Below are 26,536 nucleotides of genomic sequence, written 5' to 3'. Positions count from 1 at the left end.
ATCCCTGTGGGACAGGAGGGAGGTTGTGATTCCCACCCCACACCTGGGACCTGCAGGAACAGCACCGAGCACGGGAGGATCCTGCTCAGGAAGGTTTAACAAGCACCAGGAAAATAAAATCCACCCAGAGGCACATCCAGAGCTCCTCACACACCCAGAACCTCTTTGGGGACAATGCCTGAAGGTCCCCAACCTGCCTGGGGTGAAAGCACAGCACAGGGGCCTCCCCTCCACGTGTCCTTTGTACCATTTGATGGAGAATTTTCCCCAAAACCTTCTCCTTGGGAGAGGAGGGGGATCCCTGCTGATCCCAGGGTTTGGATAAAGGGCTGGAGCTGCTTCCTCCCCAGCTGCTGATGTGAAGGGCTGGGATTAATCCTGAAAAGAAATCTGCAAATAGGGATTTAATAATTTTTTTTTTCCTTATTGGAAAGAAGGGAGTGACCATTCCTGGAGTTCAGGTGGCTGCCCCTGGTTTTGCCATCAACATGGAGTGCCACGGGTGACGTCCCTGAAGTGATTTTGTCCTCAATGCACCCAGGACCCTTTCCCAGCCCTCCTGTGAGCTCAGAGCTTGTTTATCCCCAATCCTTGATCCCTCACACCTGAGCTGTGACTCAGCCCCACCTGGATGGGAACGGAGTCAAGGCCAATCTGATTTTCCTACCAGGGAGCCCAGACATGACCAGGGGTGGCTCCTTCCAACCTCAGGAGGTCTCTGGGTGCCTTGGGGCTGCAGGGGGCTCTCATGGGGGCTCTCCCAGAGCAGCTCCAAACCTGCCTGGGCACACCAGGAGTGAATTTGGGAGCCTGGAATTGGTGGCTCTGAGCTCCTTTGTGTCCCTGGAGGGTCCCTGGGCTGTGCCCTGAGCAGGAACCAGCCCAGGGCTGCCCCAAAGGGAGGTGTCAGAGCTCAGCACATCCCTCTGGGTGTCCAGAGTTGCCAGGACCCCACTGAGGGGCTCAGAGACCCTGGCACACAGCCCAGAACACCTGGGGATGTGATTGTGACCCCTGGAGCAAGTTGGCAGCTTTGTATGAGGACATGAAAGCCACAGAAGTTTAAATAGTATAACAATAAAATGATCACAGGGCGAAAATGTAGGTTTTAGGATTTTTGGTATGGGGGTTATGGGGACAAGATCATCTTCTTGTTCTTTTTCTTCTTGTTCTTCTTGTTCTTCTTCTTGTTCTTCTTCTTCTTCTTGTTCTTCTTCTTCTTGTTCTTCTTCTTCTTCTTCTTCTCCATTTCCTGCAGTGATGTTGGCACTTTGGGATTGGTTTAGAGTAGAAGTGCACTGTCTAACACAGGTGATGGGTATTGGGAATTCAGTGTAAATATGTTATAGGTAGGTTGTAGTATAAAAGGACAACACAAAGTGCCTGTGGCTGCCTGGCTGAGCAGATCTCAGCTGGGCAGAAAGAAAATTTTATAGATAAGAATTAATAAACAACCTCAAGACTGAAAAGTGAGGAGTCCAGACTCGTTCTTCAGTTGCACGGGCCGAAGCAGAGACAGAGACAGAGACACCCTGCACATTTGGGGCAGCAATTATCAACCAAAAATCCGAGAGCGCGGAGCCCTGCAGCATTCACCCTATGGGATTTACCCTGTAGGATTTACCCTGCAGGATTCCCAATGTGCACCCAGAGCCTGCAGGCTCCAGCAGCATGGCCAGAGCATCAATCCTGCAGAACCTGGAGGGAAATGTGGGATTCCATCCAGCTCGGGGGCACTGCAGCCCCAGGATGTCCCCACCACGTCCCTCGAGCCCTGCCGTGTCCTGGAAGGTGCCACAGATCAGGTCCAGGGAGGAAATTCCTTTTCCTCCACTGGAAAAAGCCCAGGGGGTGTTTTGTGGCACTGGAACTCGCTGTGTTTATGGGCAGCAGCTCCAGCCCTGCCTGGCTGAAAACATTTCCAGGGAATTGCAGAGAGACAAACAGGAGATCTGGGTGGGCAGAGGAGCAGGGCAGGCCCTGAGCCGAGCTGGCAAAGGGAATTCCAGGGCAGGGAAAGCAGCACAGAGCAGCCAGGGGAGCTCAGGGCTCTGTGTCACCTCAGCAGCTGGGGGGGCAGCAGCTCCCTGCTCTCCCCACGGTTAATTAAGCCCCACATTAATTAAATCCTGCAGCCCAACCCAGCGCAGGGATGTCAGAAATTTGAGGAGCTCTGCCCACAGTCAGGTTCAAAGCAACCCCACAGCTCACCCAGCCTCTCCTGCACCACCAAGGGCTTCTTTCCCCCAAATAATGTCTCTGGCAAATAAATTAATTTTTTTGGAGAGGGGGTTGACTCTCTGTTGTTCAGCTCATGGTTCAGTTCATCACTTTGAGTAATTTCAACCATTCTGAGGCATCTTCCCTCAGTCTTCTTAATTAAACAACAAACTCCCCAAAGCATTTGCTGAGCTCCCAGCCCAGGGGATTTTGGAGTCTTTGTGCAGCACTGAGAACGTTGGAGCCTCTCCGTGTGTCCTGGACCAGCTGAACTTTCCAAACCACTTCCCTTTGGTTCTTGTCCCTGCCCACCTCTGTTGGGGGTGTTACTGTCACCCTCAGTCCCTCCCAGCCCCTTCTGCTCCCCAGCACTGTCAGGATGCTCTCACCTTCTCTCCAGCCCTAAACCACAGCCCTGGGCAGGGAGCACTGCTTGCACCACCTTTATTGTCCATTTATTTTCCAAAATCCATCTTCGGGCGTCTGCAGAGCACCCAGGACAGCTCTGGGGAGCTTTTGCAAGAACAGTTCCAAAGCTGCCTCTGAGGTGCCCCCTCCTCAGTGTCCCTGATGCTGAGCAGGGCCCAGGTTGTGCTGCTGGGAGCCCTGAGGCTCTGCCCCAGCTGAGGGAGGAGCTCAGGCTTTGCCTGCTGGGAGCTGAATCTCTGACAGGAGCTGAATCTCTGAATCCTGCAGCTCCTGAAGCTCTGACAGGAGATCTGGGCCAGCACAAGAGGGGCACAGCCACAAGTGGATTCCCAGCCTGGGGAGTGCAGGAGGGGCTGCTGTGGATTTGGAGGCTCTTTGGAGCAGCAACCCTGCACCTCTGCTGCCCTGGAAGCACATCAGAGAGCAGGCACAGCTCTGGGGGAGCCCTGCAGAGCCAACAGAACCTGCTCCAGACTGAGCTGGGCTGCTCGGGGTGGCTGCAGAGTCACTGGGGCAGCCTGGGCAGTGCCAGCAGGAGCCAAGGGAACCCAGCTGCCCTTGGCAGAGCTGGGGGCACCAGAGCTGCTCTGGCCAGCACAGACCCTGAGCAGGGAAGGGAGGCAGGGAGGCAGCCTGGTGCTCCTGCAGCTCCCACACCTTCCCCAGCCCTGTGTCCACAAATGGCAGAGCCAGAACACGGCGAGGGCTCAGTCCTGACCTTGCTGAGAGCCTTGAGCAGCACAGCCCCACAGCCCAGGCCCTGGGGCAGCTCTGGGGGCTTTGGCACTGCCCAGGCTGCCCCAGTGACTCTGCAGCCACCCCGAGCAGCCCAGCTCAGTCTGGAGCAGGTTCTGTTGGCTCTGCAGGGCTCCCCCAGAGCTGTGCCTGCTCTCTGATGTGCTTCCAGGGCAGCAGAGGTGCAGAGTTGCTGCTCCAAAGAGCCAAATCCACAGCAGCCCCTCCTGCACTCCCAGGACCAGGCAGAGACATCAGCCCTGCCCAGCTGTGGGATCTCAGCGCCTCAGGACTGATGTGCAGAGTGACCGAGACCACCCTTGGGGGGCTCGGAGGTCCTGGAATGTTGCCAGAAGTGTCTGGTGGCTGCACTTTGATCCTGCACGGGAGACGACACCTGTATGAGGACTGGGAGGATTTCACTGGGTGAATGGTGAAGGGATAAGTTAATCAGAGTGTGAAACACAGGGTTTAAGATTTCTGTACAGGGGGGTCTAAAGAAGTAAGATGGAGGAATTGGGGCATGTCCTGTTCTTCTTCTTCTTCTTCTTGGCCTCCATCTTCTGTGGTGATGGTGGCACTTTGGGATTGGTTATTACTAAAAGTGCACTGGTTAATAAGGGTAAAAGGTATTGGGGAAAAATGATAAATATTGTATATGTAATTTTGAGTATAAAGATAGGTGACCGCCCCGGGGGCTCTCAGTGTGCTCATGGCTGGCTGCTGTGCAGACTCTGTCGGGCCAAGAGAAAATCTTTTAGATAAACAATTAATAAACACCGAGACAGAGAAAAGATCTGAAGCCTCTTCTCGTCCTTTGAAGCGCGGGCTGTCCAAGGCCACCCCGGGCCTTTCCAGGTCACCTAAACAGCCGAGAAACCGACACCCAGCCCCTGTGGGCACCCAGCAAAGCCCTGGGGCAGCTCCTGCCCAGCTCCTCCTCCCTGCAGCTGCCAGGGGTGACACCAGCCCAGAGGTGAGAACACAAACACTGCACCTTCACCCCTCTGCTAATTGCCAATCCCAGCACCAACACCAGGCACCAAAGGGCTGGGGAGTTATTCAGCCTCTAAATTATTATTATTATTATTGTTATTGTTATTTCTGGGCTGGGGCTGTGCTGGGGAATTCAAGTTCAAACAGAGATGAGGAAGCCAGGGAAGCTTTATTGGATTGCAGCCTCACCAGGTGTCAGCAGAACTGAGCAAGGGAAGGAAGGGGAGGTTTGGGAAGGGAAGGTTTGGGAAGGGAAGGTTTGGGAAGGTTTGGGAAGGTTTGGGAAGGTTTGAGAAGGGAAGGTTTGGGAAGGGAAGGTTTGGGAAGGTTTGGGAAGGTTTGGGAAGGGAAGGTTTGGGAAGGTTTGGGAAGGTTTGGGAAGGGAAGGTTTGGGAAGGGAAGGTTTGGGAAGGTTTGGGAAGGTTTGGGAAGGGAAGGTTTGGGAAGGTTTGGGAAGGTTTGGGAAGGTTTGGGAAGGTTTGGGAAGGGAAGGGAAGGGAAGGGAAGGCTCCTTGCAGAGCCCTGAGGCTCCAGCCCCACTCAGACCCTGCCCAGCTGCTCCCTGGGACTCCCAGGCCTGGACAGAGCAGCAGCTCTGCAGGGAAATGTGAGGAAATGTGAGGAGCACCTCGGCACTCAGGTCCTGCCTGGTTCAAGCACTACTCAAGCCCATCTTACCCATTTGTTCTGTTTATTTAACTTCAAAGAGGTGCACACTAAAGCATTAGGATTTACTGGTTTGGATTCCTCTCTGTACAAGTTCTTTCAAACAGCTTTGAATGCACAAGGCTTTACAGATAGAAGCGCTGAAACACAAGATAAAACAAATCTAAATTTCAAATCACTCCATGAAGAAAAATTGTAGAAAATAAAAACAAAACAAAAAACAAAACAAAAAAAAAAAAGGAAACAAAACAAAAAACATTCCAACAAAAAACTGCAGCACTCCTTGGGAAAGGGACAGACTGCACGAGGAGGGACACAGAGGGTGGAAGGCAAGCAGTGCCCAAAGCTTCTCCGTGCTGGCAGCTCAGGGGATGGAGTTCAGGAGGTCCTGGAGGAAGCTGTCAGGATCATTGATTTCTGACAAGAGTCCTTTGAACACAAGAAGGCAGAGAGAAGGATCAGCCCCTGCTGGTGCTGCCCAGGGATTTGTGCTGGGCCATGTGTGAGCCACTGACAGCTGCAGGGTTATTTTAGGGCTGGACACGAGCAGGGCAGACCCTGCTGGCTGCAGGAGCAGGAGGGACTGAAATGTGAATTTATTCAAACACTGAATCCACATGGAGCTGCTCTGGGGCTCCCCAGCTCTGCTCCCTGTGCTGGGCAGTGACAGACTGGCCTGGGGCAGGTTTTGAGAGAGGAAAGAGCAGCTCCAGCTTCCCTGCAGGTTTTCAGCATCCCCTGACTCCTGGAGGCACCAAAACCCAGGGGGAGCAGCTCTGGCTGCACCCACCTGCTGCAGGTCCCATCTGCTCAGCAGCCCCAGAAGCCCCAAACCAGCCTCCAGCTGTGCTCCAGATGTGTCACAGGGCAGGGGGCAGGTTTTCCTGCCTCAGGTGAGTGTCCCAGCAGTTTGGGATCCTGATCCTCCTCTCCCTTCCCCTCCCCAGGAGCTGCAGCAGTGTCAGGAATGCTGCTGGCTCCAGGCACCAGCTGCACAAGGCAGCCTATAAAAGGTCAGGCAAACACTCACCAGCCACATCCAAAAACTCAGAAAAGGTTTCCACTGGCATGAACTCCTCCTGGAAGGTTTTCAGGGCCTTGTCTGCAGCCTCGTGGATGGGCATGTCGTTGTGTCTGATGAACTCAGCCAGAGAGAAGGACCAGCCTCCCTCTGTGTTACTGGTAGGCACCTTCTGGCAGGGCACAAACACACCAAATCAGGCCAAAAGAATGAGTTAAGTAAAAAAAAAAATCACTGCAAACCCTGGTGCCTTCTCCCATTGCTCCTGGATTTCCATCCCTGGCTCTTGCAAACAACCAAGAGAGGAGGAAATTCCCCGACTGCAACTTCATGATCCTTTTCTGCAGGATGAAACAAGGTCCCAGGCATTCTCTCACCCTGAGCACTGAGCCCTCTCTGCAAGCTGCAGGTTTCTGTCTGTCCCTGGCTCCTTCCTCACCCAACCACTTCCCTGGCACGGCCTGGAATGTCCTTCCTTCCATGAACAATGAACAGGAGAAGTAAATAAATACACAGTACAGGAGTGCTGCCAGCTGGAGAAGTCTCTCAGTTCTTCAGCTACTGAACTGCAAGGGCTTCAATGAGCACAGGCAGCTTCTTGTGGCCTTTCTGCTTTTACAAGGTGCAGAAGGAAAAAGAAGGAAAAACCCTTCTCTGTGAGGGTGGGCAGGTGCCCAGAGCAGCTGTGGATGCCCCTGGATCCCTGGCAGTGCCCAAGGCCAGGCTGGACAGGGCTGGGAGCAGCCTGGGACAGTGGAAGGTGTCCCTGCCACAGCAGGGGTGGGATGGGATGAGCTTTAAGGTCCCTTCCCACCCAAACCATGCTGGGATCCTGTGAAGTTCCATTTCCAAGGACCTTGGAGAGAGGGGTTTCCAATTTTGATTTCTATTTGAAGCTCATGGCATGGCTCAGGTAGGAAAGCTGAAGTGGGGCTGAGCTGGAGGTGCTGCAGAGGAGCTGCAGGGCTCTCCTTACCTTGAACATGTTGTAGATGAGATCCACGAGGGCCCAGAAGAGCAGCCCCGAGCGGTACGTGGCGTATTCCTTCACTGCCTTGTCTGTCAGTCTGGGAAGGGAGAGCAGCTCAGTTATCACTCAGGTAATCTTTCTGTCATGGTGGGGAACCCAGAGCATCCCTCTGGCTGCCCTGGAGGCTCCAGACCCTGGCAGGGGGCTCAGAGACCTTGGCACAGAGTCACAAACACCCGTGCCTTCAGTTTTAACCCATGGAAACAATTCCCAACTTTGTGTGAAGATGTACAAGCCACAAGAGTTTGAGTAGAATGTTAGTGAATTTATCACAGGGTTAAAAAGTAGAATTTTGGGGTTTTTAGAATGGGGGTTCAAGAGGCAAAATGGAGGAATCTGGGCATGTCCTGTCTTTCTCCTTCTCCTTCTTGTCCTCCATCTTCTGCTGTGATGGTGACACTGTTTGATTTGTTTAGAATAGAGACAGACTGTCTAACATAGGTGATAGGTATTGGAAAATTATTGTCAATAAAGCACACCTAGTTCTTGGTATAAAAAGCCAACATCACCCCAAGGGTGTCAGTGTGCCACAACCTGACCTGCTGGACAGATCTCAGCAGGTCAGAGGAGGAATGTAACAGATAAGAGAAAATAAACAACCTTGAAAAGCAGAGCTGAGGAATCTCGACTTTTTCTTTGAGCACGAGGCTGGGAAAAAATACTTTTTAATACCTTGGGAGCCATTCCAGCAACAACAAACCCGATATGATGGGGCTTTGGTACCCCCCTGATGGCAGCAGGAGCAGCCAGAGCCCAGCAGTGACAGCAGGGAGGGCTCTCAGTGAGCTTTGCTGGGTGTTCCAGGGAGCTTTGGGCACCTGGGGCTGTGCTGTGACCAGGGCAGCTCTGCCAGCCAAACCTCCTTCCATGGAGGGAAACGAGCACAGAGGGAACTGAAGGGCTGAGACCACACAGGAAATCAACAGCAAAATGGGAAAAACAATGTACAGCCCTTGTTTGTGTGTCACTGCAGCAGATTCCTAAAGGAATGACCAAATCCAGGGGGTATCAATGACACAACAGCTTTGTGCTTCCAACTCATAAAAGCATTTCTGCAAGACTCTGAGGGAAATCTCTTGAAGAAATGGAGGAATTTCCATTTAATATATCCTTGGTTATTCTCCTGCCAGGAAAGGACTTCTGGAAATCCAGCACCTGGGTTTGGAGCAGCAGGAATGCCCTAAAAGGTGCCGAGCTCTGCTGGGACAGCAGCTCCCAAAGTCTGCAGGATTAATCACAAACAGGTTCTGGCAAGGAGGAGCCTCCTGCCAGCAGCTCTCATGGCTTTGGAATTTCTGTGCCTGTGCTGCTCAGGTACATCTGCCCCATCATGTGCTGCTTCCTGCTCAACACTCCAGAGCTCTGGAAAAACAAAAATCCATTTTTTGTGCACCCAGGAGTCACAACACAAACAGGGGCTCCCACTGCAACTGCCCCAGCCTGGGCTTTTCTGGGGGGAAATGAACATTGTGCTGCTCTTATTAAAAAGCTCCATTTGTGTGTGTGTGTGCCCTTAAAACAGACATCTGAGTAGGTGGCAGCCTGCTCAGGCAGCTCAGCTTAATTATTTAAAGGAAAACCAATTAGTAAAGGTGACTAAATTTCCATGGGATGAAGAGACTCCGAGCGAGGCTAATTCTGGCCTCCCAAATCCTGCAAGCCAGACTTCTCCTTTCATGTCCAGGGGTTTGATCTAATTGCAGTCTGCTCCTTTAATTGAAAACTAAAAGGCCCTTGTGGGTTAGGGCTGGGAGTTACCTTGAGGAGCAGCTGCTCCATGCAGGAGCTGCTGGTTTCACTCCTGCAGCTGGACAGGACAAAGCACAAAGCCACACTCTGGGCAAGCCTTGCCTTCCCTCTGGGGTGTTTTAGAGAGGTCACAGTGGGGAGCAAAGGGAAAACAACCAAAATGGGCTTTTCCTCCCCAATTCCATGTGAAAGCTACACTGAAAACCAGGATTTTTAGCCAGAATTTATGGTTCAGTAACAATAAATGCTTGATTCAGTTCTTTGGGATCTGTAAGTTGTATTTACAAAAACTCAGAATTGAGATCCATTCTGGGAATTTCATCTTTGGGTTTAAATAGGAAGTGTTACCAAAACAAGGGAGGTGCTGAGCATCTCCCCCTGGTTCCTGGGGTACCACCCCTCCTGGCAGAGCCAGAAGCCTTTTTTGGCTCAATTCTCCCCAAATCTGTGTGACCCTGGCTGGCCCAGCTGAGGAGTTGCATGGGCACCTCCCCATGGGTGGGATTTGCTGCCTTGGGATGAGGGAATGCAGAGACCTCCTGCCCTTCCCAGGATTTACAGGAGGGTTCAGACCAGCAGATCCTCAGCTTTTTGGAGAAGCACTGGGGTCCCTGCAGTGGTTCCTGTCCCTTTTTAAGGTGCACTGGTGTTCCTGCAGTGGTTCCTGTCCCTTTTTAAGATGCTCTGGGGGTTCCTGCAGTGGTTCCTGTCCCTTGCTGAGATATTCTTGGGGGTCCCTGCAGTGACTCCTGTCCCTTTTTAAGATGCTCTGGGGTTCCTGCAGTGGTTCCTGTCCCTTTTTAAGAAACACTGGGGTCCCTGCAGTGGTTCCTGTCCCTTTTTGGAGAAGCTCTGGGGTTCCTGCAGTGGTTCCTGTCCCTTTTTAAGGTGCACTGGGGTTTCTGCACTGGTTCCTGCCCATTTTTAAGATGCACCGGGGTTCCTGTAGTGGTTCCTGTCCCTTTTTAAGATGCTCTGGGGTTTCTGCACTGGTTCCTGCCCCTTTTTGGAGAAGCTCTGGGATTCCTGCAGTGGTTCCTGTCCCTTTTTGGAGAAGCACTGGGGTTCCTGCAGTGACTCCTGTCCCTTTCTGAGATATTCTTGGGGGTTCCTGCAGTGGTTCCTGTCCCTTTTTAAGGTGCACTGGGGTTCCTGCAGTGGTTCCTGTCCCTTTTTAAGATGCACTGCTGTTCCTGCAGTGACTCCTGTCCCTTTTTAAAAGGCAGTGGGGGTTCCTGCAGTGGTTCCTGTCCCTTTTTAAGATGCACTGGGGTTCCTGCAGTGGTTCCTGTCCCTTTTTAAGATGCACAGGTAGCAGTGAGTCCTTGGCTGTCCCCAGCCCTCACCCCAGTGCTCTGGGAATGGAGCTGCTCCCAGCCAACACCCTGAACATGGAATGCTAATTTTAATGCTTTGCATGCAGACATTTCCCTGGTGTCACAGCCAGTGGCTTCCTCTCTGCCTCAGCCTACAAATTCAAGATATTGGCACTTATCTGCAGAGCCTTTCACCATCCATCACCCTCTTCCTGATTTTCCACAAGAATAAATAAGCACAGAGCTTGGAAATCAGAACTGCCATATTGCTATTTCTGAGAGGCTTTATCAGAGGGAGGCTTTGTGCTCCCTTAGTCTGCAGAGATTAAAGAAAGCCCTTGAATAAACCTTGACATAATTCCTGAGCAGTTTCTGAGTGTGTTCCCCTGAAATTCCAGACATTGGATGCTTTAGCTGGAAGTTCCTGGCTCTGCCTGTTCCAAAGTGCTTTTATTGCAGCACCTGTGCTTGGGGAAGGAACAGAACATCCAGGGAGGTTTAAAAAGCAGCAAACCCACCCTGGCCTTAGCTCTGCTGCACCCCCTGAGGCTCCAGGACATGCCCTGGGTCTGTCAGACCCCCAGGAAATAGGAAACAGGAGCCAGGGGAGGCTGAAAGCAGCACAGGGATCAATGGAGGAGCCCTTTCAGGGCTCTCTGCCTCTTCCAAGAGCACTGGTTCATGCTGGGTTTGTGCAACTACAATGGAATGACTTTATCAAACACCTAATTAATGTCATCAGCATAAAAATGCCCTTTAAGGCGACTTAGAATAATAATGAATTGATTCCTAATTATGACAGCTATTTCAAATCATCCTTTCAGAAACTGGAATTCCCTTTCCCTCTCTGGCAATATTGTGCCTTTGTCAGGCAGGCACAGCCACTTATTCTTGTGCTTCAAGTGCCTGACAGCTGCTATTGATTTTTTTCTTTTTAAAAAGCAATGGCATTTGACTTCTATTTCTATTTTTCTATTTGAGGGAGGCTGCAGCACTGATCAAAAGGGCCCAGAAGGAGCTTCCTTAGGGAGGCAAACAGGGATGAGGCACAGCTCAGACAGCTCATGGCTGAGTGCTGAGCTGGGGGAGGAAGAGGGAAAAGCTTCATTTCCATGGATCAGCTCATTGATCCACTCCAGAATGAAATCTCCTGCTCAGAGCAGCCCTGGGGGGCAGCTGCAGCCACTCAGGGCCAGGCTGGACAAGGCTGAGAGCAACCTGGGCTGTGCTGGCTGTCCCTGGGCTCTGGGGCTGTCCCTGGGCTGTGCTGTGGGTGTCCCTGGGCTGTGCTGGATGTCCCTGGGTGTCCCTGGGCTGTGCTGGCTGTCCCTGGGCTGTGCTGGCTGTCCCTGGGCTGTGCTGGCTGTCCCTGCCATGGCAGGGGGTGGCACTGGGGGGGTTTCAGGGTCCCTCCCAAGCCAAGCCAGGCTGGGATTGTGCAAAGGTTACTCAGAGGGGCTGACAGCTGATGTAAACTACACACACTCCATTGGCTGTGAGTGGGGCTGTGACACGAGCAGGTGGGACAGTGACACCAGTGGCTCTGTGAAAGTAACACAAGTGGCTCTGTGACAATGACACGAGTGGGTGTGACAGTGACAGGAGTGGGTGTGACAGTGACCCCAGTGGCTCTGTGACAGTGACCCCAGTGGCTCTGTGATGGTGACACAAGTGGCTCTCTGACAGTGACCCCAGTGGCTCTGTAACAGTGACATGAGTGGGTGCGACAGCGACACAAGTGGGTGTGACAATGACACGAGTGGCTCTCTGACAGTGACATGAGTGGGTGGACGGTGACATGAGCAGCTCTGTGACAGCGACACAAGTCCTGTGCCAGTGACATGGGCAGGTGTGACAGTGACCCCAGTGGTTTTGTGCCAGTGACCCCAGTGGCTCTGTGCCAGTGACACAAGCAGCTCTGTGCCAGTGACCCCAGTGGCTCTGTGCCCGTTCCAGTGCCCGTGGGGCTCAGTGACAGTGACATGAGTGGCTCTGTGCCTGTGCCTGTGACATGAGCGGCTCTGAGTGACACAAGCCCTGTGCCAGTGCCCCAGTGCCCGTGGGGCTCTGTGCCTGTGCCCCATGGGGCTCTGTGACAATGACCCCAGTGTCTCTGTGACAATGACCCCAGTGTCTCTGTGACAGTGACATGAGTGGCTCTGTGACAGTGACCCCGGTGTCTCTGTGACAGTGACCCCGGTGTCTCTGTGACAGTGACCCCAGTGTCTCTGTGACAGTGACATGAGTGGCTCTGTGACAGTGACCCCAGTGTCTCTGTGACAATGACCCCGGTGTCTCTGTGACAGTGACCCCGGTGTCTCTGTGACAGTGACCCCGGTGTCTCTGTGACAGTGACATGAGTGTCTCTGTGACAGTGACCCCAGTGTCTCTGTGACAGTGAACCCAGCGTCTCTGTGACAATGACCCCAGTGGCTCTGTGACAGTGACATGACCCCAGTGGCTCTGTGACAATGACCCCAGTGTCTCTGTGACAGTGACCCCAGTGTCTCTGTGACAATGACCCCAGTGTCTCTGTGACAATGACATGAGTGTCTCTGTGACAGTGACCCCAGTGTCTCTGTGACAATGACATGAGTGTCTCTGTGACAGTGACCCCAGTGGCTCTGTGACAGTGACCCCAGCGTCTCTGTGACAGTGACCCCAGTGTCTCTGTGACAATGACCCCAGTGTCTCTGTGACAGTGACCCCGGTGTCTCTGTGACAGTGACCCCAGTGGCACTGTGACAATGACCCCAGTGTCTCTGTGACAATGACCCCAGTGGCTCTGTAACAGTGACCCCAGTGTCTCTGTGACAGTGACATGAGTGTCTCGGTGACAGTGACCCCAGTGTCTCTGTGACAATGACCCCAGTGGCACTGTAACAGTGACCCCAGTGTCTCTGTGACAGTGACATGAGTGTCTCGGTGACAGTGACCCCAGTGTCTCTGTGACAATGACCCCAGTGTCTCTGTGACAGTGACCCCGGTGTCTCTGTGACAGTGACCCCAGTGGCACTGTGACAATGACCCCAGTGTCTCTGTGACAATGACCCCAGTGGCTCTGTAACAGTGACCCCAGTGTCTCTGTGACAGTGACATGAGTGTCTCGGTGACAATGACCCCAGTGTCTCTGTGACAGTGACCCCAGTGTCTCTGTGACAGTGACCCCAGTGTCTCTGTGACAGTGACCCCAGTGGCTCTGTGACAGTGACTCCAGTGTCTCTGTGACAATGACCCCAGTGGCACTGTAACAGTGACCCCAGTGGCACTGTAACAGTGACCCCAGTGGCTCTGTGACAGTGACCCCAGTGGCTCTGTGACAGTGACCCCAGTGTCTCTGTGACAGTGACCCCAGTGGCTCTGTGCCCGTGGTGCTCTGTGCTGTGCCCAGCCGGGGGTGGCACTGACCTGCTGGCCCCTCCCGGGGACACCACGCGCGCGTGGGCGGTGACGAGCAGGCGGCGCAGGATGTCCCCGCGGATGGCGCGCCAGCGCTCGGGGGGACACACGTGCAGGGCCAGCACGGTGTAGTAGTGGGGCCCGTCCACCTCGAAGGCGCTCTCCACCCACTTCTCCCGGGGCTGCTCCAGGAAGCTCTGCAGGTTCTTCTCCTCCCGCGACGTTGCCCGGGTCCTGCAACACACAGAGAGCCTCAGAGGGGCTCAGCTCCAGGGGCTCAGCCCGTGCTCAGCTCCAGGGGCTCAGCTCCAGGGGCTCAGCCTGTGCTCAGCTCCAGGGGCTCAGCCTGTGCTCCCCAGCTCCAGGGGCTCAGCCTGTGCTCAGCTCCAGGGGTCAGCTCCAGCTCCAGGGGCTCAGCCTGTGCTCAGCTCCAGGGGTCAGCTCCAGCTCCAGGGGCTCAGCCTGTGCTCAGCTCCAGGGGCTCAGCTCCAGGGGCTCAGCTCCAGGGGCTCAGCTCCAGGGGGCTCAGCCTGTGCTCAGCTCCAGGGGCTCAGCTCCAGGGGGCTCAGCCTGTGCTCAGCTCCACGGGGCTCAGCTCCAGGGGGCTCAGCTCCAGCTCCAGGGGCTCAGCTCCAGGGGCTCAGCTCCAGGGGGCACAGCCTGTGCTCAGCTCCAGGGGTCAGCTCCAGCTCCAGGGGCTCAGCCTATGCTCCCCAGCTCCAGGGGTCAGCTCCAGCTCCAGGGGCTCAGCTCCAGGGGCTCAGCCTGTGCTCCCCAGCTCCAGGGGCTCAGCCTAAGCTCAGCTCCAGGGGCTCAGCTCCAGCTCCAGGGGCTCAGCCCGTGCTCAGCTCCAGGGGCTCAGCCTGTGCTCCCCAGCTCCAGGGGCTCAGCTCCAGGGGGCTCAGCCTGTGCTCCCCAGCTCCAGGGGGCTCAGCCTAAGCTCAGCTCCAGGGGGCTCAGCCTGTGGTCCCCAGCTCCAGGGGCTCAGCTCCAGGGGCTCAGCTTCTGCTCAGCTCCAGGGGCTCAGCCTGTGCTCAGCTCCAGGGGGCTCAGCCTGTGCTCAGCTCCAGGGGGCTCAGCCTGTGCTCCCCTGGAGCCCTGGGTGCTGCCCCTGCACAGGCACACAGCTGGGCACCCCCAAATTCACCCCCTGACTGAGGATTCGTTCCCAGTGGGCACCACCAGCTTTTCCCAAATTCTTCTCCTGTCTGAGGATTTTCTCCCAGTGGGCACCACCAGCTTCCCCCAAACTCATCCCTGGTTAAACATTTTCTCCCAGTGGGCACCATCAGCTTTTCCCAAATTCTTCCCCTGGTTGAGGATTTTCTCCCAGTGGGCACCACCAGCTTCCTCCAAACTCCTCCCTGGCTGAGGACCTGCTCCCAGTGAAGCAAACACATTTTCCTTGGAGTTGTGGGTGGTACTAGAGGTCTGCCAAACAGCTGCCATTGCCCCAGTGGAAGGTAACACCACTGTAGAGGAATATTTCCACTTTTTTGAGAAAAAGATGAGTGGTGCCAACTCCCACGAGACACCCCACAGCCACTGCAGCTCCTGCAGCCACACCTGGATCCATTTATAAAATTCCTCTACTGCAAAAGCAAACCCTGGGAAGACACAGGCCAAATTCAAACCTAAAGACACTGCACTTTACTGCCAGCTTATATAAATATTTTATCCTTTTCCTCCTTTCCCTCAGAGCTCCAGTGTCCCAGGAGTCCTGACAGCCCAGGGGTGACAGTGCAAAGCACGTGTCACAGGAGATTTTGGGAAGTTGCATCACACTTTGCCACATCTGTGGCTCTCCTGCAGCAGGCAGAGGCTGCCAGCCAGGTCAGACCTGTGACTCTGCAGTGAGATAAACTCTCCCTGTCAGGCATCAAGCAGCATCCCAGCAGATGAGGCTGTCAGGGCTGTGTGACCTTTTCATCTGCTAAAAGATGCAGCTGGGAGCCAAGTAGTAGCTCTTTATTTTCTCCATTTAATATTAAAAATTCTGTCTGGGAAGTACAGAAGGCTTTTTTTCCACGTCTGCCCAGCGGGTTCTGGGCTCTGTGGTGCCAACAGCAGCCTAACAAGATGAAACAAATAGTTCCATTTATTTGTCTCCCAAAGGATTGGGAAAACAATAGCACAGGGATCTGGAGATAGATATTAAAAACAAAAGAGAAATTGTATTACAGCCAAAACCTTGATTAGTTCCAGGCGGGAAAGTGAGAGGGATTTCACTGCACTGCATTTGGAGTGACCTTGGTGTGTATTTTAATATTTATACCCTCATCGAATTAGTATTACTTACTAATATCTAACTCCTTCAATAGAGGATAGACATGGGCAGCCCATTTCTGCAGGATCAGAACCAGCTCATCTATTCCAAAGCATCTGGGTGCCCATGGATGTGGCCACACAGCCTCAGTGCAGTGCCAATGCACTGCTGCTTATGGGCAAAAATAATAATGGTAACCTCCCAAAAAAACTGAAAATATCAGGAAAATCTGGTGGACCTGAATCCTCCTCCAGGATGTCAAATCTGGAAACCAACCTGTGTTATTTGAACACTGAATTAAACTGCATCAGGGTTAAGTTTTCAACTAACAATGATTTCATCGCAATGTCTCTTCTGCCTGCTCAGGAGAAAATTAAGCTGGCAGAGTTGCTTTAATGTAATAACCCTGTTGCTCACCCCAGAGGTAATAATTACATCTAGAATGGAAAGAGAAGCTAATTCCCAATTGCTTTTACTCAATAGGTTCCCTGTTATCCGGCATGTCCAGGCTTCACTCCCAACAATGCAAATCCTTAACAACCCACTCAGGATGCGCAACCCTCCCAAAACTTGATGTGATTTCCCATCTGTGCTGGCCCGTGCAGAGCTGGGGGAGGGGGGCAGGGGTGGCACTGACGTGTTGAGCACATAGAGCACGGTGTGGATGATGTAGGGGATGAGGTGGATGTTGCTCTCGCGGCCGCCGCCCCCGGTGTCGATGCTGAACGACTGCTCCATGGCGAAGCGCAGGAACAGCAGCTTGATGTCGTGCACGTTCAGCTGGTACGTGGGCTCCCTCTGCCCCGTGCACTCCTGCAGGTACGTGTTGTGCCTGAAAAACACCAGGGGGCCTTCAGAGAGCTGCTCCTGCCACGGCACAGCCCCTCCTGCAGGTTTGTGTTGGGCTGAAGATCAGCAGGGAGCTTGCAGAAAGCTGCTCCTGCCACAGCACAGCCCCTCCTGCAGGTTTGTGTTGGGCTGAAAAATACCAGGGAGATTTCAGAGAGCTGCTCCTGCCACGGCACAGCCCCTCCTGCAGGTTTGTGTTGGGCTGAAAAATACCAGGGGGATTTCAGAGACCTGCTGCTGCCACAGCACAGCCCCTCCTGCAGGTTTGTGTGGGGCTGAAAAATACCAGGGAGATTTCAGAGACCTGCTGCTGCCACAGCACAGCCCCTCCTGCAGGTTTGTGTGGGGCTGAAAAATACCAGGGAGATTTCAGAGAGCTGCTCCTGCCACGGCACAGCCCCTCCTGCAGGTTTGTGTGGGGCTGAAAAACACCAGGGGGATTTCAGAGAGCTGCTGCTGCCACAGCACAGCCCCTCCTGCAGGTTTGTGTTGTGGCTGCAAAACCCAGGGGGATTTCAGAGAGCTGCTCCTGCCACAGCACAGCCCCTCCTGCAGGTTTGTGTTGTGGCTGCGAAACCCAGGGGGCTTGCAGAGAGCTGCTGCTGCCTCAACACAGCCCAGGAGCACAGCAAGCACAGCACAAAAACTCACAAAGGCAGCCCTGCTACCTTGGAGTAACCTCCCCAAAGGGAGGCTTTCAGCTCACTCTGGCAAATGCAATTCCAGCTGCAGATATTTGTGCACACATCAATATTGTTTTCCCATGCCCAGGACCGGGGATACAGCTCCTGGCTGAAATGCTTCCAGGATGTTGCCACTCTTGATTCCACAGAATCACAAAATGGTTTGGGTTGGGGACATTAAAGATTTTCCAGCCTCAACCCCTTCCATGGGCAGGGACACCTTCCACTGTCCCAGGTTGCTTCAAGTTCTGTCCAACCTGGCTTTGGACACTGCCAGGGATGGGGCATCCATAACCTCTCTGGGCATCTTGTGCCAGTGCACACCTCTACACAGGGAAGACTTTCTTCCCAATATCTGATCTAAACCTAACCCTTGTCAGGTTCAAAATTTCTAATGTGACATTACAAACCCAGCACAAGGTAAAGCAGAATCCTGACATCAGCATCTCCATCTGCTCCAGACAGCTGCTCAAGTACCTCAGTACCATCCAAGAGAAGTCTGGAAATCTATACCAGGGAATCCACTGGTGTCAGAAGGTTTCTTTTGTACAGTAGGGGCTCACTGGGCACAAATGAATCAACACTGCATCTTCAGCTGTGACTGGGGGCTAAGGAGGCTCTGAAATTATTTACATGAAGCCAAGGAACAAACAGACATGTGCACTTTTTTAGGAGATTCACTCCTGATGGTAGAACCTGAAATGGCTCCGTTTCACCAAGATTCAGCTGCACCACCTCTGATCCCAGGATTTCAGGGGAGTGTGTGGCAAGGATCTGACTCAGCCAGATGCAACCAGCTGGGGAAGAACCTGCCTGTACTCACCGTGCCAAGCACGTGGCAAAAGCAGACTCTGGCACGTGGGGCCCCCACACTGGCAGGAGCCCATTGCACTTGGTGTTGGCATTTTGCAGGGCTGCACTCTCCCACTCCTCGCGGCCCCGAGCGAGCCTGCACAAAGAGACAGAGCACACCAGGCAAGTCAGCAGGATGCAAGCTTCTGTCTAAGGAAACATCCCCAAAATGACAATTCCACAGCTTCTCTCAATGCTGGACTTGGCAGAGTCCAGGGCTGAGCAGTGTTAAAGCAGACCCCGATGGAGAAGCCCTGCAAAGTGATCAACAACCCAGCCCACCCAGAGTCCCACAGTGATCTCAAAGCACCTGGAAAGGCCTCCAGCCCAGGCTGAGGGGCTGTGGGGCTGTGTGGGTGTGGGCACATACCTGACAGCTGCCAGGTGGCAGTCATAGTGCACAATGTTGAAGTGGGACACGGTGCTGTAGCCCTGCTGCTTGCGGGGCTTGTTCTCAAACTCCTCGAGCGCCACGCGCTTGGTGAAGGTGTAAATCCCCAGCACCTTGGTGGGCTGCAAGGACACACAGCTGCCTTAGCAAGCTCTGCTACTCATCTCCTGCTCTTTCCATACCACACTGAATTGAACCTCCTCCACTCCCAACCTTGAGGTATTCACACATTCTTTGAACAGAGACATAATTCTCTCTCCCAAGATTTTTGCTGGAGAAAGCTCAGAGAAAGAAGAAAACAATTCTTATCTTCACTTGCTGCATCTGTTGCTTGGCACATGTGGGATGCGTTATGCAGATTGTTTGCTGAAAAGGGATTTGTTAATTGGACACTGGTGATGGTCGTTTTGACTGATTGATCAATTAGGTCAAAGCTGTGTCGTGACTGTTGGAAAGGGTCACAGGTTTTTGTTTGGTATGGTATTAGTATAGTATGTAGTATAATATTATATAGCTTAATAAACCATTTGTTCAACTGAATCACAGAGTCAGAGCATGCTAGTCCCCATTTTGGGCTTCCTTGCATTGATACCGATACCAACCTCAAACTTAAACTGGTCCTGTGTTTTTCCAGCTTTCACTGAAAACACACTTCCCTTTCCCAGCCACCTCTGGAATTACTGATCTGAAGAACCAACCCTGAGACTTCCTGATCTTCCAGAGCCAGCACTTGTGCAACCAGATACTGGCAAGTCCTATTAGGAGCTGAGAGGGCTCTGAAAATGTGTCTCCCTTCACCTGGAACTTCAATCTCCCATCACCATTACCTGAAACTCCTAGCTCCTACTACCTGGAACTTTTAGCCCCCAGTACCTGGAACTCTTAGCTCCCAGTACCTGGAACTTTTAGCTCCCACTATGCAAAACTTTTAGCTCCCATTACCTGGAACTCTTAGCTCCCACCACCTGGAACTCTTAGCTCCCACCACCTGGAACTCTTAGCTCCCATGACCTAGAACTCTTAGCTCCCACTGCCTGGAACTTTTAGCTCCCACTATGCAGAACTTTTAGCCCCCACTACCTGTAACTCTTAGCTCCCAGTACCTGGAACTTGTATCCCTCCCGGCAGATGCAGCAGGTCAGTCCTGGCTCCTCTATCAGCTCCTCCATCTGTTTAAGCAGCGCAGTCTTGGTCACCACCTGGCCCTTCTCATTTGTCTGGAAGACAGAAAAGCTCAAGCAGGTTAAAAACAATGACAAACCACACCATGCCCACCACTGGCACTGGAATGCCCATCCCATCTCCTCTGTTCCCTCCTGGCAGCACCAGGCAAACGGGGAGGCTGGAGCTGTGCAATATCCATCAATAAATCACACATTTCCTGCTGAGGCAGCTTGAGCAGGGCAGGAAGGAAAGCCCTGGAGGAGCAGAGCCCCCAGCCATTACCGTCATGCCCAGGGTGCCCAGGGCCTTCTGCCTCATGGCCATGGCCATCCTCTTCTTCTCGGCGCGTGTCTCCTTCCGCGCGGCGTCAATCTTCTTGTTCACCTCGGGGTGCTCCCTCAGAGCCTCCAGGAGGTTCTCTGCCAACGTCCCAATGCCTTCATCACTCGACACCTGCTCCAGTTTGTGCAGGTTGGAGATGGAGTCTGTTCCTATTAGCACCTGGGGGATGGGAGCACAGCACTGCTCAGGAGGAGGGGACTCGGGACAGTGACTGTCCCCCCTAATCCTACAGGGACAGCTGGGCAGAGCACTGAGCTGCAACCACTGTTCCTTCCTTTTTTCAGGCCCTAAAAACTGTGTGTCAGTCTGGGGCAATTTGCCTCTCCACTGGTCATTACCAGCTCAGATGGGGATGTTGGATAAAACGTTTATTTTGTGATAAGACATTGTATTGATGCCTTCAAACACCAACAATCACGTCCTGGGGAGCTTATCAATAATTACCTTCTCTTCACACTGGTGTGTCAATCTCACACCACACAGCAGGAAGAAATATTCAAATCTGAATCTCTGACTTTTCCAGATGATGCCTGAAGCTGCCCAGCAGAGGCTCAAGGCACCAAGACAAAGACACAGAGTCATGTTCCCAATCTTCTCATGTGACACACAAAACTCAGAGGATGCTCTGCAAAGGCAGAACTTGCCCAGGGAATACTTGAACAGCTTCCACATCTATGCCTACTTTGAGACTCCCAACAGAATTAACAATTCTTATAAGAATTTCACATTCTTATAAGAAAATTTCACATTCTTTTAAGAGGTAAGCTCAGGAGAACTGGATTTTCTCTCTGCTTTATCCCCCAAACAGAATTCCCTTCAGACTAGGACCAAAACCTTCTGGCGGAAAAAAGTTGTGAGCAAAACTGTTCCAACTGTGATGAGGATGGCAAAACAAAACCCATCAAAAATGAGTGTAGAACCAACTCTTAGAGGAGTTTCTGCTGAGCTGCAGCCCCAGAGCAGAGTGCCAGGGCCCTGGGCTCACCTGTGTTGCAGGGTGCTGCGTCGCGAGGCCTCGGAGCAGGCGCAGGATAAAAGGAAGTGCAGGTCGAGATAAGAACCTCTTCCATATGTCTGCATCCAAACTGCATGGAACACAAAAGGCAGCAGCTGGGGGAGTGTCCCAGACAGCAGCATGGCTCCAGGCTGCAGGGAACACTCCCTCCCCCCGTGTCCCTGCTCAGCTCATTAATGAAGGGACAGTCACACTCCCACTCCCATGCTGTGCACGGCCACGGTGCCAACTCTGAGCCTGGGGATTTGTGTTCATGAGTTGGCTACCAACAGCACAAACTCTGTTGCTGTGAAACAGGAGAGGACAGGCAGGAAACACAAGGATTGAGATATCCAAGAAATCAGCTTGGATGGGTATCAAATGGGAAGATTTCAGGGTTTTTAGGTCATCTCTATACGAGCACTGCCTCACCAGACCTCAGCACCACAGCTCTGAATGCTCCTGAATGGGAACTTGTTCATGGATTTCTTGGGAGATTGTGGTGATGGGATGAGGAGGATGTCCAGGGCAGTCACACACATTAACCACACATATTAAATAGTGACTCTTACTTCTTTGCACTTGGAATGTGCTTTTTCATGTAATCCAGGGCATTCTGTGTAATCCCCTTCTGCAGGATGAGATCTTTCAGCTGATGGCCGTTGCTGTTGTTCTTTATTCCTGCTGCTATTTTACAGAAGCAGTCCAGGAAAACTTTATCATCTCCACTGTGCTCCTCATCATACCTGAACAAAGAGAAGAGATGGTAACTCTGGCTGTAATTCTCACTGAATGGTGTACCTGCCCCAGCTCAGAGACTCAGAAAAGCTATTCAGGCCCCTGTCACCTCAAAATGCTCTCTCTGAAGACCTATTCCTCAAGCTAGACCTCACACTTTTATGTCAAAAATGGCTCAGAAGTGAGAGAGGAAATGAAGCTGAAGCCTGGCTGTTGGGATTTTAGTTGACTAGAGATTGGAAAAGTACAAAGCTGTAGCTAATATTGAGTTTTGCACTTGCTAGATAGCGTGTCCTTAAGCCTAGCTGTAGTATGATAACAAATAGTGAAGGAGACATGAGAAAAGAGAGATGTAACCCCTAAAGAACAGAGAAGAGCTAATGTTGTAGTGTAACCAATAAACAGTGTAAATTACAGAATATTCATGAGCTTATTACTTGCTGTATAAATGTCTAATGCTCTCTTCCATAAACAGAACTTGCTAATAACTCATATTAAGCCCAGAGTTTTCCCTGCATTAGACTGGAGTAGCACCAATGAGGAGATGAAGGCAGAGATGTGTCACCAAAACCATTTCAGGTGCCTTTAGCTGAGCTGTGCCAACATACTTATCAAAGTTGCAGTAGGGCTTGAAGCGATCCACCAGGATCTGCATCTTCTCCATCTCCCCGAAGCTCAGGTAGGGGATGATGCGCAGCAGCCCCTGCAGCACGCTCAGGTTGGAGCGCACAAAGGTGCTGTTGATCTGGTCCAGCAGCATCACCAGCTGGTCCTTGTCCCCTGTCAGGAGGAGGTTGCCCTGTGAAGCAAAAGTAGCAGGATTTATAGTCAATAAATCTACAAGGAAATTCTCACTCTGGGAGGTGGTGGGGTACTCGTGTTGTGAAGGGGTGGTCACTGATAAAAATAAAATTTAGTCTTGTTCTCAGAGGTCTCATGGAATGGCTGCACCAACCCCTGGCTTATTCCACGTGCTGTTAAAGCATTTTCCAGCCAAAAGTCTAATAATTCCAACCCAAAGCACATTAGATTCCTGTTCACCCACAGCTTCAAAAGATGAGTGAGAAGCTCTTCTTGTTCTCAGTCTAGATGAGAAACAGTTTTATTCTCAATTAGCTGGAAAATCAATCATGTTTTCAACACATACAAAAACACTCCAAAAAACAAGGCCAAGCTGTGTCTTTTCTTGTCTCTCACTGGCCCGTGGCCCAAAACAGGCAGGAAAGGATCCAAGCAGTGCCTAACAACCCTCACCCAACCATGCAAGACTCATCCTGACGCAGCCTCGCAGTGCTTTTGGTTCAGGGCCCTCCTCGAGCCCTTCCCCAAGGCCTGCCAAGACCTGCCAGAAGTGGAACGAGGGTCAGACTCCACCAGCACTCCCCTCCTGCTCCTGGAGCTCAGCATCCCTGTGAGCAGGGCTGTGCAAGGCCTGAATCCAGGGAAAGGAGCCACTCACCTTGTCCTCGCTCAGGGGCTCCGCGTTGGATTCATCCAGAATGATCTCCATGATGCTGAGCACCTGCTCTGCCACTGCTGCTCCCCCGCTGTCCTTGCTCTCCTGCTCAGCCACCAGAGCCTGCAAGACATGGGAGTGCTCAGAGGAACAGCAGCAGTTACTGGTTTGAGGTGGGAAGGGGCACTGGGACACCAGCCGTCACTGGTTTGAGGTGGGAAGGGGCACTGGAACACCAGCAGTCGCTGGTTTGAGGTGGGAAGGGGCACTGGAACACCAGCAGTCACTGGTTTGAGGTGGGAGCATTCAGGGGAACACCAGCAGTCACTGGTTTGAGGTGGGAGCAGACCCTGGAGCACCAGCAGTCACTGGTTTGGGGTGGGAAGGGGCACTGGGACACCAGCAGTCACTGGTTTGAGGTGGGCACTGGAACCAGCAGTCACTGGTTTGGGAAGGGGCACTGGAACACCAGCAGTCACTGGTTTGAGGTGGGAAGGGGCACTGGAACAGCAGCAGTCACTGTTTTGGGAAGGGGCACTGGAACAGCAGCAGTCACTGGTTTGGGAAGAGGCACTGGAACAGCAGCAGTCACTGGTTTGAGGTGGGAAGGGGCACTGGAACAGCAGCTGGTTTAACTGCCCCCACACTCCCACCCATAACAGATAAGGAATGTCCAAAGGATAATTAGCAGTGCCAGCACATCAATATTTCCCATCTCCTGTAGCTGTCACAAGGCAGCAGGGCAGGCAGAAGTAGCTTAAATTCATTGGAATCCATGGAAAACCACTTCTGGAAGTCCAAGCTGTCCTTACCAAGTTGAGAGTCCCCAGCATGACATTCAAAGTGTTCATCTCTGGCTTGACCAGCTGCTGCCGGTTGATTTTCACCTTCACACAGTAACTGAAGAGTTTTAACAGCACCTGCAAAATACAGAAAGGGATTCTCTGTGGGACTTCACAACGAGGGGGGATTTTGCTGAAACTGAAGCAATAGTTTAATACAATAATAGACCTGATATCCAGACTGCTGGGATACAGCATACTCCAGATTTTTACATATATATGTGTGTGTGTGTGTGTGTGTGTGTGTATCTTAGCACAACTTTGGTTTTCAGATATGGCCAAGGCAGAAAACAATTCCTCCAACAAGACAGGATTTGGTCTTACCAACTCCTCAGGTTCTAGACATTTGAAGTTTTGTAAGGAATTGTTACCCAAAAAGAACAGGAGAGGGAAGGAACTGTTCCAGCTCAAGGGAGATTGTCTAAACCTCAGGGGTGTCTGTGGAATTTTCCTCCCCATAACTCCTGACCCCAGTGCCAAAGGGACACTCACGGTTAAGAGGTGCCGGCCCTGCTTGAAGTCCTTGATGCCAGTCAGTCTGTTGAGCATGCACTCCAGGCCTCCACATGGGGCCATCACCCCTGCCATCTTATACACCTCTTCCTCATCCTCCTCCTCATCTGCAGGACAGACACAGTGGTGAGGACAGGAGCAGCCCCACCGGGACACGCAGAAATGGAGAGCAGAGCAGCACGCATTTCCCAGCAATTCCAGACACTTCAGTTGTATTGCATTCAGAAAGAATTAAGAGCAGAGATATGAAGAAGGGCTGGGCAGAATGGTCCCTGTGCCAAGCAAGTGCTCACATCTGAAGCACAGCTTTAAAGCGCTGGTAAAATCCCCCTTCACTCGAGGTGAAGCAGGTAAATGCAGCAAAAGCAACGTCAATCAACTTTAAGCTCACTGCTGTGAGGATAATAATGTCATTGCTCTGCAGCAAACCTCAGATTTCAAATCTAATCCCAGCTTTCAGCAGACAAATGCATTACCAGTGGTGGAGTCGAGGGACTCGATGAATTCCTCCGTGGCATCTCCCAGTAACCCCCGCATGCGGTAAATGATCCTCATGGGCTCCCCCTGCAAGAGCACAGCTTTTTATTCATTCTGTCTCTGGCCACTTGGACACAAGCCTGGCTCTGGTTTCAGTGTGTACAGACACTCCAGCCCCAGCTCTCCCTTGTGCTGTTCCACCTGCTGATGGTAGCACGGGGAAATCTTTCACTCCCTCATTTTCCTGTTCCTGAGATGAATTAAAAGCAACAACAGAGCCACCTGCAAAAACATCAGTAACTCATCCCTTGGCCTGCCCAGCTTTTCTTGGCATTGCCAGTTAATTGATAGACTGGTGATAAACAGTCTCTTCCTCCTCCAGCTTTCCTTCAGCACCAGTGAAAGATGCAGCCATGGAAAATGGGTTCACCTGCTTTCCATGGCAACCTCTCCTCTGGGGTATGGCACAGCATACCTGGGAAATCCAGGGAACAGGCACAGCCCAGGAAATGAAGCAGGACAGGCTAATTGGATGAAAGCTTTCAAAGAGATAAAATCTGCAGCGATGGCAAATGGAAGAGGAGTAAAAGGCAATTTAATGAGCTTTCAGTAAGACAGTACATCACTGATACAGCCAAGAAGCTGTGCTGTTACCCTGAGAAAGGGACACTTTTCCAGATGTATTTCCAGCTGGAAATACTGACAGCATATCATGAAACTTTCCATTTTTAATCCATAGGTCTGAATAAAAAGCAGAAAAGAAAAATCCCAGATTTGGGAGCAGGAGACCTTGCAAGAGAAAACCTGTCAGGGATCGTGCTAAGCCTAATGTGGAATAAGCAGTGCTTAATGTCACAGCAAATACATAAGCACAGGGAAAGCCCCGGGGGGAAGATCTGCTCAAAGGCCACGCTGGCGACCAGCAATTAACACCACAGGGGCCCTGGTAAAACGGCAGATGAACAAAAAAAGCCACTGAGAGACAAGGGAAACAAAAAGGGGCCTGAGGTTGCGTTTCTTGTGAGCCTGTCGCTCCCAGGGAACGGGAGCTGCGGCTCCAGGAGGTGCTCACAAAGGAAGACAGATGAAAGCTGTTCATCCCCAGGAATGCTGAACAAACTCTGCCTTTCAGCAGCTGAGCTGCTTCCCTCCGGGAGAGCTGCACGCCCGGCATCCCACGGGAACAGCTCCTGCAGGGGCAGCATGGGGAACATTGCACCAGCGACTCGGTCAGAATTCAAATCAGAACTCACAGATTAACACCAGCACCTCATCTCCCTTTCCAAGTGGGTACCTTGTTAAAAATTATCACTGTCACAAGGTTTGGGCTCGATTTTGCAGTACTGAAGGCTTTGTTCCTGAAATAAAGCTTAATGAGACCCATTTTATCATCATTCACTGCTAACTG

The 26,536-nt window shown here is 52.3% G+C and overlaps 1 protein-coding gene across 1 annotated transcript in view; it reads right to left on the bottom strand.

The window, feature by feature from the left end:
* Positions 1-5,052: 5,052 nt before the first annotated feature.
* UBR4 (ubiquitin protein ligase E3 component n-recognin 4) overlaps positions 5,053-26,536 on the bottom strand; it is a 100,780-nt gene continuing 79,296 nt past the window's right edge. The window contains exons 92-107 of the mRNA XM_058039569.1: positions 25,128-25,215; positions 24,631-24,758; positions 24,109-24,216; positions 23,300-23,419; positions 22,449-22,639; positions 21,675-21,848; positions 21,094-21,193; positions 20,049-20,267; positions 19,706-19,819; positions 18,582-18,724; positions 18,183-18,308; positions 16,465-16,659; positions 13,571-13,795; positions 7,044-7,134; positions 6,077-6,239; positions 5,053-5,475 (exon numbers count right to left, since the gene is read on the bottom strand). Of these exons, the coding sequence (XP_057895552.1) occupies positions 5,411-5,475; positions 6,077-6,239; positions 7,044-7,134; positions 13,571-13,795; positions 16,465-16,659; positions 18,183-18,308; positions 18,582-18,724; positions 19,706-19,819; positions 20,049-20,267; positions 21,094-21,193; positions 21,675-21,848; positions 22,449-22,639; positions 23,300-23,419; positions 24,109-24,216; positions 24,631-24,758; positions 25,128-25,215 (2,250 nt within the window). The 3' untranslated portion in view covers positions 5,053-5,410. The remainder of the gene's footprint in view (positions 5,476-6,076; positions 6,240-7,043; positions 7,135-13,570; positions 13,796-16,464; positions 16,660-18,182; positions 18,309-18,581; positions 18,725-19,705; positions 19,820-20,048; positions 20,268-21,093; positions 21,194-21,674; positions 21,849-22,448; positions 22,640-23,299; positions 23,420-24,108; positions 24,217-24,630; positions 24,759-25,127; positions 25,216-26,536) is intronic.

The sequence above is a fragment of the Melospiza georgiana genome, chromosome 22 (genome assembly GCF_028018845.1).
Source record: "Melospiza georgiana isolate bMelGeo1 chromosome 22, bMelGeo1.pri, whole genome shotgun sequence".
Lineage (NCBI taxonomy): Eukaryota > Metazoa > Chordata > Aves > Passeriformes > Passerellidae > Melospiza > Melospiza georgiana.
This window is presented reverse-complemented; position numbering and strand designations above follow the sequence as displayed.